At 34.0% G+C, this 12,244-nt stretch overlaps 1 protein-coding gene across 1 annotated transcript; it reads right to left on the bottom strand.

The window, feature by feature from the left end:
- Positions 1–1,471, bottom strand: LOC134318792 (POU domain, class 3, transcription factor 4-B-like). The gene has a single exon (XM_062999720.1). It carries the CDS (start codon positions 1,135–1,137, stop codon positions 130–132), a length of 1,008 nt encoding a protein of 335 aa, XP_062855790.1. The 5' UTR covers positions 1,138–1,471; the 3' UTR covers positions 1–129.
- Positions 1,472–12,244: the final 10,773 nt, after the last annotated feature.

Below are 12,244 nucleotides of genomic sequence, written 5' to 3'. Positions count from 1 at the left end.
CGTGCGTCTTCCTGCAGTGGAATCACGAGTAGAAAATCGAATCGAGTGTTAAAGATGCAAGAAGCATCTTTACAATCCTCTAAAAAACAAAAATAGAAGCCCAAATATTTAGTAGAAGAGTCTGGTTGGTCAGAGATCTCTGCACGAGTTGCTGTCCGTGTTGACTGTATGTGCGTAAAGCTCGTGTCCTTGCTGATCTCCAGGCGGAGTCATGCGCTTCTCCTTTTGTCTCCGATTGCAGAACCAAACGCGCACCACCTCCTTCTCAAGCTGGAGGCTGTCAGCCAGAGACAAAATCTCCTGCGCTGCTGGTTTGGGGCATTTTAAAAAGTGCGTTTCTAGCACTCCCTTGACGCTCACTTCGATGGAGGTCCGTTTCTTGCGTTTCCTGCCCTGCGCGGCGATCTTGTCGATGCTGCTGGGGCTGCCGGTGGAGGAATCAGCCTCTTCGAGCCACTTGTTCAGCAGCGGCTTGAGCTTGCACATGTTTTTAAAGCTCAGCTGTAGAGCCTCAAAGCGACAGATTGTAGTTTGGGAGAACACGTTACCGTACAGGGTGCCTAACGCGAGTCCGACGTCGGCCTGTGTGAATCCAAGCTTGATGCGCCGCTGCTTAAACAGCTTGGCAAACTGTTCCAGCTCGTCTGATGTCGGGGTCTCCTCGTCGGAATGGTCGTGGCAGTGGTGCGCACCGAGGTCCCCGGGTTCTGGAGTGTGAACGCTCTGCGTCTGCGGTGGTGGTGGAGTCAAAGCACCGGTGCCATGCATGCCGTTTACGGAGAATCCCGTCTGAGAGTACAGGTTGATGGATGGTGGGGTGTGGGACGCACCCCAGGCGTGCGGCGAATGATGTGCGACATGCGCCGAGCGGTGATGTATGATCGCCCCAAGCTGAAGGTCCTCCCGTCCCGGTTTCACGTCCTGCTGCTCAACAGACCAAGGGTTGCTCTCGGATAAGCTGCTCATCCACTGGTGCCCGAGTCCATGGCCGTTAGTCTGCACGCTCTGTAGGTAGTCGCTCTGCAGCAGTTTCTGGTGGTTCCTGTAAGGACTCCCTTGCTGCATGACCGACGCGTCCGGGTGCACCATGGAGCCCGAGCTGAGAATGCTGTAGGGATTGGACGCAGCTGTGGCCATTGCTTACACGAGATCCCCCCTACCAGTTCTAATGTGGCACAGAGTGCAGCTTCAGCCTTTGACATCGCCCAGACTCAGGAGCCAAAGCTGCTGCCCGAGGAATGACTGGCAGTCGCAATGGCCAATCCTTCTCTGCTCTGCTGTGTCACGCGTACTGGTGAAGTGGGAGGACCAGCTGGATCCCCCTGAATCCCCCTGAATTTGAACACAGGAAGTGCATGTGTTTTTTTTTTTTTTGCAGTGCAGAGATTCTCTGTGACATATTTCTAGTTTATTTGTGTCTAGTTACTATATAGTATTTACTATATATTTTTACATCTAATATTAAAACAGCATGTCCTTAAAATTAAAAACGCATTTTACAATCAAAACAGTAAAATGACTCGTTTTTAGACAAATATCTTTGGTCTTTTGATTTGAGGTGTTTAAACACAACTTAAAAAATCGAAATGAAACTACAGCTTGTATGATATTATAAAATGTGGTTCTGCTAGTGGCTTGCAAAAATATATAACATGAATTTATCCAATCCCCTGAATACACAAAAGTTACATACTTTAAGCTTTAAGAATAATTTTATTTACATGCCCCGATTATTATTATTATTATTATTATTATTATTATTATTATTATTATTAATATTATTATTATTATTATTATTATTTTATAATAATAAGGAATAATTTGCCTGTATTTTGATCTATGAAATAAGTTAGATTTCTTGGTTTTTTAATGTAATATGAAGTAAAATTCAATGCAGTTTGCTATAAAAAAAACTTAGCTGTAATTTAATTTAATAATTTAACTTTTCTTTTTCTGTTGCATTAACAGTTTTCTCAGAATTTATTCAGTATTTATTATTATTTAGTTATTTATATTATTAACTCTTTTAAATGGTATTTTTCTACTTACAGTTGGCAGTTTATTTGAGCAGACTGTAATGTTCCTTTCGTTCCTTATGTTAATAATTTCCTTACATTATTATTTTTTATAAGTAGCATATTAATGAATCTGTAAAAAATGTTTGCTTTTAAAATATGTGCCACAAGCATTCAAACACATAGATCATTTTACAAAAAAAATGAGTTGCATTGAGGAAGGGCTGTGCAAAGCATTCTAATGGTTTTCGTGCATATTAACAGCTGTTCAAGGTTCCCCAAGCCACCAGGGGGCTCTACGTTGTGACTAACAGACACTAAGGAGCTAATAAGATAGTATTTTCTTCTGTTTAGGAAAACAGTAAACTAATAGTTGGTTGTTGTTGTTGCCACGTCTCTGGGTTTCAGCTTTGTAGACCTGCTCTAGTCTGTACACACTGCTTATGTGCTGTAACAAAGTTTGAATTGTCAAAAGCTGGTTTATTTATCCGTTTTTCTTAAATTCTAGGCCTACAAAGTACCTAAAAAGTTTATTTATGGCAGTGCTGGTATAGCATATTCCTTCATCTTTTTTTTTTGTGCTACCAACAATAAGCTTTTTCATGAACATCTGTAGTGAAAATGATGTTTGGTGGCACTATAAGTACTTGTTAGAGCCATCCACCTAAAGAAATCCAACACAAGGTTCCTTGAAGATTTTTGAAGTGCTCCTCAGACATTAGGTAAACCTTTCAATACTCAGTTTATAACCAGGATGCAATTAAGTGCACTCAAAATGTCTAAATCAGCCAAACTACAAAAATGCACAGTTTGCTTTAGTTAACTGTTTAAATGGTTTGACTAAATTGTTTGAAGTAACAATACATATTTTAGATACTGAAAGTGTTTCACATAAAAAAGAACCTGAAGGTTTTTGCTCAACAATGCAAATAAAATGAGTTTGTGCTTGACAAACACTGCAGTCCTGCCACGTAATTCTTTAAGAATCTCGACAGGTCTTCACCGAGTTGGAAAAAAAAGTGCGCATATTTCAGAGGTTACCTAGCTGCGTAATTATATTTGCTATTAGAAGACTGCATCCGAGTCTCCTCATTGGTTCTAAAATCCCATTAAATATATTGCTAGAGCTCCCAGGTTAAGCTTGATTTAAATTTGCATACATTTTCATACATTTAGCAGAAATAAAAGAAGCCCAGCAGCCACCGCAAAGTCATTAAAGACTGAGGTTTCTCCAAGGAGAGAGCTGGAGAAAAGAGGAGAGAAGATCCAGCAGAACTGAACAGAACAAAACTGAACAGAACTGAACAGAACCGAACAGGTGAGTTTTCAGTTTCTGCGCTTTTACGCACACAGACTGTATGTTCAGTATTCCGTGTATGTTATTATAATGTATCATCGAGAGGAATCAGGAAGGTACAAGGATAAAACATAATCCATCTTTCTGTAGAGTTTTTATTATTATGTATTGAGCATTATTGAGCATCTTTTTGGCAATATGATTTTTTAAAGAAAAGAGACTTTAGCGCTTTAGCTTGGTTAAGAATTGTATTTCAGCATCTTTTTCCTTACCTTTCGCAGTGTTTTCACGGAATTTAACAAAACATACAATAAATGAATTAGGAAAATGTTATCAGTGACATAAAACCGTATGACAGGGTCTTGAGATTAAAACTGTTCTGTGCAAAAAAATGTGTGGAAAAAATATATTTTCATTTCAAATTTGATTCGTATCAAAATGCGTTTAAGAACTCAACATTTCAACATTACCATATCTGTCAGACTTTTAGAGATAATATCTGATTCAGGTTATAAACACATTTAAATACAATAAACTGTAAATTACTTACATGTTGTGTATGTAACCAAATACAATATACAGATAAACAAAATAATTCTTCAGTCTATTTACTCATGCTAATGTTTATGTTGATGATATATATTTTATGAATGTAGAAGTCAACACATTATTTAATAGTTAGTAAATTCAGTGAAGCCTTTTTAATCAGTAATACGAAACAGCTTCTCAGGCTTCTGTAACTAAAACTGTTCTGTGCCAGAATTTAGGCAGATCATATTTTAATTACAACCTAATTAATTCAAATTAAATGCGTTTTTACTTACATCCATCTGTAATTATACACTGACAGAACTAGTGTCCATTAGAAACACTTCATTTTATTTAACTAATCAAAGTTCTACTGTAAAAGAATGGAACTGCACTTTACTGGATTAAAAAAATGGTAATTATTTCAGATCATGCAGCTTTCCTGTGGTTTTGCTGTTTGCTTTATTGAGACGTTGGGACACTGTTGAAATGCGTTTATTTTTAGCAGCATTAAATCTATTGCTCTTTATTAAACGATGCTAAACTGAACTGTACAAAAATAAATTACAAAATTAAAATTGTGTTTTTTTCAGAATTATTTTCTACAACAAATGTGTTAGTGTCATTTATTTTGTACATGTACAAATGATGTACACGTTTGAAACACTGAATTTATTCTCCTGCTGGGCTTCAGTGTTTGGATGGAATATATTTTAATTATATATCCGATTGTCCATTTGTAATTAAAATATTTTTAGGGTGTTTAAAATAGACCATGCTGTGACTAATGCAAATATAAACTGTAAATGCTCTAATAATTATGATTCAGCAAGAATTTTCTTGATTCAAGATGCGTTTTATTAATAGGTAAATTTCGTGAATTTAAGTTGTCAAATAAAGCAGTACTGAAGCATGGGGACGCTGAGCTCCTCATGTAGCCCCTCTCCATGTTCTAAATTTCTAAGTGTAACAGATGCTGCTCTCAGGCTGAGCCTCTTTATTCAGGCCGCATTTTTTCCTCCCGATCCGCGTTTCCATAGCGAGCCGAATAAAAGGCAAAATCCGCGTCCCGATCCGAAATAAAGGGTCTCATTGAATAGAGAGAGAGAGAGAGAGAGAGAGAGAGAGAGAGAGAGAGAGAGAAAACTGGACTGTCCCAAATAATAATAATAATAATAATAAAATAATAATAATAATAATAATAATAATAAATATTATTATTATTATTATTATTATTATAGTAATATGTAATGGTTGGTGTTTTTTCTTGATTTAACTGACGTTTTTACTTTGATTATGTATTATTTATATTCTGTTGTTTGCTTATTATGCAAATAAATGTAATTAATTTATTAATTTCAATATTTAACTATTTTGTTTTTTATATTTTTGTGTTTGGCTCTTTTTTCCTATTTCTTCCCAAGATATATAACAGAAATACATACATGCTACTACTTAAATTAATTAGAATAATTATTATACTAAACAATATATATATATATATATATATATATATATATATATATATATATATATATATATATTCTTATTATTATATATATATATATATATATATATATATATATATATATATATAATACAAATAAAAAAATAATAAAAAGAGAATGATTATGGTTATTGTGACTAAATAATATTTACAGTAAAATAAAATTGTGCGCTGGAAATAAAAATGTCACTATTTAACATTAATAACATGTTTTATTGAAAGTTATTTGCATTTCAAATAGAATAATTAGTTGCTGTAAGTAAAAAAAAAACTTCAGCATCTTCTGATATCAATGTGAACCATTTCAGCAAAAAAAAAAAAGTCGATTTAAAGTAAAAATCATGTCTGTATCTACTGGCTCTGGTGACTCGATTTTCTTTACAAATCCACTTTAGGGGAACTGTCGGGAAGGGGGTATATAGGTTCTGTGCCTCTGACAGGTTGGCATTGTTCCTGGTTGGCAGTTTGGAACTGAGCGGGGTTCGGTGTTCCCACATCGTTCAGCAGCGGGGTGTCTGGGTTAGGACCTGTCATGCGCCTGTCATGACCTTTTTAACATCTTTAACCTCCAACAGTTCAACAGATTTAATACCGACAGTTTACACACCGAATCTACATTCAATAACCGAGACGACTTTTACCCGGTTATTCAACACCAACAGTTGACTATACCCTGACTGTACAGTCAGTAACAGAGATGACTTTAACATATCCAGTACCAACAGTTTAAATACTGACTGTACAATCAGTAACAGAGATGACTTTAACATATCCAGTACCAACAGTTTAAATACTGACTGTACAATCAGTAACAGAGATGACTTTAACATATCCAGTACCAACAGTTTAAATACTGACTGTACAATCAGTAACAGACATGACTTTAACATATCCAGTACCAACAGTTTACACACGTATGACATGAACACTGTTTACAGCCTTAAACTTCACGGAGAGTTTACCTGCCAATTCTACAGTCGATTATCGAACCGAATTTAACCCGTATTAACGATTTCAGTGTTAACAGCTTCAATATAAACAGATTTTACATTCAGTAAATGAACCCATTTTAACCACTTCACAGCGATTCTACACTGAATAACAGAGAATAACAGAGATGATGTGAACTCGGGTTAACAACCTCAACACCAACAGTTTAAACTCGATTCTTCAACCAATAACCGAGCCACTTTAACCCGGTTTAACAAGTCCAATACCAACAGTTTACACACCAAAAATCCAATTTAGTCTCTTATTAAAAGGACATATTTAATAATAATAATCATAATCTAACTAGATTTAATGTAGTAATTTTTACTAATTTAGGCAACTTTTTTTTTTTGAAAAATGAAAAAAAAAAATGAAAAGTTAATATTATAAAAATTAATTTTATAATAATAATAATAATAGTAATAAAAATAATAATAATAGTAATAATAACAACAATAATAATAATACTACATTAAAGCAGCACCGTTACTGAACAGATTAAAAAAAGGGGCACAATACACCCAACGGTATTAGTTTTTCGCTAATTAAAATTTGTAAGCTTTAGGGAAATAATACGCGGTTGCACGTTCACACCCCAACACACACACACACACGCACGCACGCACGCACACACACACACACACACACACACACACGCACACACACACACACGCACCCATTCCACGCACATCATAAAAAGCAAACGGAGTGGGTGTTGGTTGGTTGAAATGAGAGCTTAGGTCACGGTTGTTTGGTTGCTTGGCTGGCACTGATGCCAGGCTAAAATAAATGCATTAGTAACGCGGAGCAGTATAAAAGTTGGAAAGCGTGTGTGTGTGTGTATGTGTGTGTGTGTGAGTCACTGTGTTCCGTACAGTTTAGTGCTCAACAGCTCCAGAGGAATTTATTAACATATATAAATTCATCTCTTACCCAAACTTTCCTATTCTGTCCTTAGGGCTGGAAAAATGCCATGTTACACACTGGGCATCCAGGGCACCAGGCAAATTCTCCTAAAAGACCATATTTAATTTATAATAATATAATATAATATATAATAATATTATAAGTTATTATAAGTTATTATAAGCTTTTGAAAACCATTTTCATTCATAATTATCATCTTAAATAAAGTTGCCAAGTCTAATCTCAGTTTGTCCAAATCAGCTCTTTTTTCTCTTTTCATTTTACATATTGAGTTTTAATGCTTTATAACCTATTAAAATTATATGAAGTTGACATGGAAATAATAAAAACTATTACATTTATTTGGCCACTTTATATGTTACGTCTCAGATTTTTTTCATTATGTTACACTTGATTATGAAACGCATTGTATTATGATGACAAATTTAAGTGTTTTGTATATAAAGGAAATTTGATTTATACTTTTATGCAAACTGCCGCTACTCTCGATTTCCCCCCTAAATGTCCTGTTATTTGTTATTTCTGTAAACTAACTTTAATCGATCCTTTCAGCATGAATCCACTTCACTGCATTTCATTCTGATCCAGTTTACCAGATTAGGCGTTAATAAACAGGAGGATGGACTCATTTATAAAAGCTAAATCATCAAAACGTTGAGCAGAAATGAGAAGTCCTGTTTATTTATTAAGCATCGAGCACTTTACATCAGATCATTGCGGATTTTACACGAATCATTAAAATCGCACTCGTCCACAATGATACACATCTTTATATTTTGCACGTAAAAGATGCATAATTTAAATGATTGGTTAATTACAAATACATTATTAAAATATATACATGTTTCAGCTGGCATAGAAAAGCCAAAAAATGTTAAATAAAGATATTAAAGTTTTAAGTTATTATTTTTATTGGTTTAAGTTACGTTAAAGATAAAATAAAGTCGCTTTAAAGTAAAACTGATTTTATTGTATGGTGCACTTGTCACGTTTGACATCTAAATAGATTATTTTCACAATTTTAAAAATAATTAGTTTATTAAAAATGGTCATTAAATTACAAGCCTCCGTTCGGGGTTTAAAAAAAAAAAGAAAAAAAAGAAAAAATAAGTAAATAAAAAAAAAAAAGAAAAAAAAAAGTGATTTACAGTATTACAAGTGTCTAAAATAAATAAATGTACACAAGAAAGTGTAAATGTGTGTGTGTGTGTGTGAATATATAAGTATATATACTGAGATGGTTATACAGCATTATATCTGAACTCGAGTTTATATATTTTTATATTTATAAATTCTCTTTATTCTAAAGATTTATTATAAAAGATTTCATTAGAACCATGTTAGAATATACAGTAGTTAAATACTAGGATCAGGGAAAGTGGGATAAAGTCATTAGAAAAAGGTTTTACACTTTAATATTATTACTTCTCTATAAACCAGGAGGTGCGATGTGATAGAACAACCAGTTCATCAGAGAAATGACTTTTATTAGAATTGTATACCATAGTAAGTAACATACCAAAACAACCTTAAATGTGTGAATTTCCTTCAATTTCCTTCCTTTTTTTCTTTTATTCTGAAAAATCCATCAATATGCATATACAACCTGATTTATGTGTTGATGTAGAACCTTCCAAAAAACTAAAATTTGTAGCATGATTTGCTAATTCATCATAACCAGTTATGGTCAACTATAGCTGCTGACTTCTCTAAGCCCATATTTACATTTTAGTCGCTTTTATCCAAAGCTAACAAGCCAATAATCTTGGGTTTAAATACTTTGCTCCCCAACAGTGGGAGCAGCTTGAACCTTTAATCTTCTAATCAATAGTTCAGTACCTTAACATAAGACATGTTTGGATGGTAAATGTAATCCAAAAACCTCAAAAACAGTCCACTATGAAATCATGGGTGAAATCATCCACAGTCAAGCAAACTACATTACAGGCTAAGAGGCTATTATTTATATTTTTTCTTATCTAAATGACCAGCAGCAAACCTTTTAAAGCAACATGCAGACTTCCCAAAGGTTTTTGCAAACCTTAATTTCTTTGGTTTACTTGTTGTGGTCCAGTCCTGCACTGAATGGTTTTCAATCTTATACATTTCTATTATTAAAAAAGTTTGTTGTTTTATGTTTCCTTTTTCTTGACCCATAAATAGACCTTTAGACATGGTTAAATAATAATAATAATAATGATGATGATAATAATAATAATAATAATAATAATAATAATAATACATTTAATTTGTAACGCACTTTACATTTGGTACAAATCTCAAAGTGGCAATGGTTGTATTGAAATTGCAATTTACTGTTACTAAATATGAATGTTAATAGAAAAAAAACTATTTTAGACTACACATTATATAAAATACTAATATTTAATGATCACTATACGTTAAAACAGTATATAACTGTGACCACCAAACCAATTACTTACAATTGTTAGTTTTTGATCTGAAGGAGTCTGTGGGAGGTGTGGGAGTCTGAGATGTGCAGCATAACTTAAAAAAAAGTATATTAGCATCTCTTTAACTTCAAACAAACACTTCATGCCTTTCTTTTTTCCTTCAGATACAAAGCCCAGCCGAGCTGAGAGGAACCGGAGAGAAACTGAAGAGAAACTCTGTAATGGATCTCTATCCACACAACCTCTCAGCAAAACTCTCAGAACAATGTGTAGGGTCTGGTCCTGAACCCGGCGCACTGAGGAGACCTCAGAACAAGTGCTGAGCGAAGCACCTGCACTAGTTTGTTTTTACCAGTGTGTGTATGAGTGAGTGTATGAGCTTTCCAGTGTGACCTTTAACTTTTTGACAGGAAGGTGTGAAAATGTAGTTGCCCGCTTTCTGATGACCTCTTTTGTGAATTTGTGCCCACTCTTTGATTTAAGATCATTACAAAATGCAGGAATAAAGAGAAATGGAAACAGCGGGGAATCAACTCAGGCATGATCATGTTTTCAATAGCTCAGTGACAACTCACCCTGAAAAATGCCATATAGACTAACGTCAATGTTTAGTCCTAGTCTTCAGGATCTACTTTCTGAGATTTATAGAGAACTTTTAATGCGTTACAATCATGCTTGTCTAAAGTTGCAGGCGACCCAGTCTTATTTATATCACCAAATCACCAATCAGGAATTAGGAGGCCAAACTAAGTTCAATGACATTATAAATCTTTATACACTATAAATAACCAAAGTTGCTGTATGTGTATTTTTAACCAGCAGATATTCATGAAACATACAACAAACTTGTGAGGGAACTTCTTTCTATATTTTTATGTTTTTTATATACCTTACTTCTGATTGGTCTGACAGCATATTGCATACCTGTCCAGTGACAATTTGTGGTTCCATAAACCTTCCAGTTGTGGATTATGGAACTACTTGTATTAACGGGCGGCACAGTGGCTAAGTGGGTAGCATTGTCGCCTTGATCCCCAGGTGGAGTGGTCCTTTCTGTGTGGAGTTTGCATGTTCTTCCTTTGTCTGTGTGGGTTTACTCCGGTTTCCTCCCACAGTTCAAAAACATGCAAGTGAGGTGAATTGGAGATACAAAATTGTCCATGACTGTGTTCAATGTAAACTTGTGAACTGATGAACCTTGTGTAACGAGTGGCTACCGTTTTTGTTGTGAATGTAACCAAAGGGTGTAAAACATTACGTTAAAATCCAAACAAACAAACAAACAAACTTGTATTAACAGTAGGGATGTAATGATACACTCTACCCACGATGCAATACGATTCACCATACTGGGTTCATGATACGATTTTTTAAACAAAATTAAATTGAAGACAAATTATGACAAAGTTTCCTTTTATTATTTCTCTTAAAAAATAAAATAAAATATTTTATTTATCTAAATAATGAATGCCCTTTTATTTCTGAGGTAGGTACAAACCATGCAAAACAATGCTGCACATTTCCCTTTTTGTGTAAAAAAAACCTCAAATGAAATTTTAAAACAAAACCCACATTAAATAAATAAATGAATAATACAGTATAAATAAAGTAAAGTAAAAAGTTAAAGTATAAATAAATAAAGTATCTTTTATTTATATAGTAATTTGGCTGGAAAATCCCGTACAACTCCATGTAGTGATGTCAACCAGGTGAGGTGAATAGCGCCAGTGCCCTCTGCTGTTTAAAGTGAATATCGATTCATTTTACATAAATTACAGATTCGAATCGTGGCACATGTGCACCGATTTTTAACTGCCTTGTGGTGCATCGTTACATCCCTAATTAACAGGGATGTTTCAGGTGTTTACTGTGGCACTGTAGTTATTTCCATTCAGGTGCTGTTTTAACCACTTTGTCTCTGAGGACTTTATGAAGCTTCTTCACCTTCATCAATGTGCCAAATCTTTCCTATAAATAACAGTGTATTTTTATAATAAAACCAGCTGCTATTTGCACAAGATATCTTTTTATTTGCAGCATTAATATTTAGAACTGTATTTACATACTTTGCAATGTAATAATGTGTTGTGTGTAAATGTAATCTGGTTGTATACATGGTCAGTTTAATAAATAATAAAATATAAAGTGGTTAAATATTAGTTTTCTTACTGTAGATATATATGAATATGAAAAATAATTTATAATTAAATAATAGTTTAATGCATTGGTAATAATTAGGCTAGTTTTAAAAGCAACGCAGCTTTTGGTGGTTTATAAATTATGAATACATGATATAGCGATAGCGATCTGTTTAAATAATAGGATCATTAATATATATACAGTGTATCACAAAAGTGAGTACACCCCTCACATTTCTGCAAATATTTCATTGTATCTTTTCATGGGACAACACTATAGACATGAAACTTGGATATAACTTAGAGTAGTCAGTGTACAACTTGTATAGCAGTGTAGATTTACTGTCTTCTGAAAATAACTCAACACACAGCCATTAATGTCTAAATAGCTGGCAACATAAGTGAGTACACCCCACAGTGAACATGTC

This window comes from Trichomycterus rosablanca, chromosome 8, assembly GCF_030014385.1.
Source record: "Trichomycterus rosablanca isolate fTriRos1 chromosome 8, fTriRos1.hap1, whole genome shotgun sequence".
Classification (NCBI taxonomy): domain Eukaryota; kingdom Metazoa; phylum Chordata; class Actinopteri; order Siluriformes; family Trichomycteridae; genus Trichomycterus; species Trichomycterus rosablanca.
The sequence above is the reverse complement of the archived record's forward strand: the minus strand, read 5'-3'. Positions and strand labels throughout refer to the sequence as shown.

Excerpts from the sequence above, each read along its gene's own strand:
- LOC134318792 (XM_062999720.1), bottom strand. The coding sequence starts at position 1,137 with ATGGCCACAGCTGCGTCCAATCCCTACAGCATTCTCAGCTCGGGCTCC.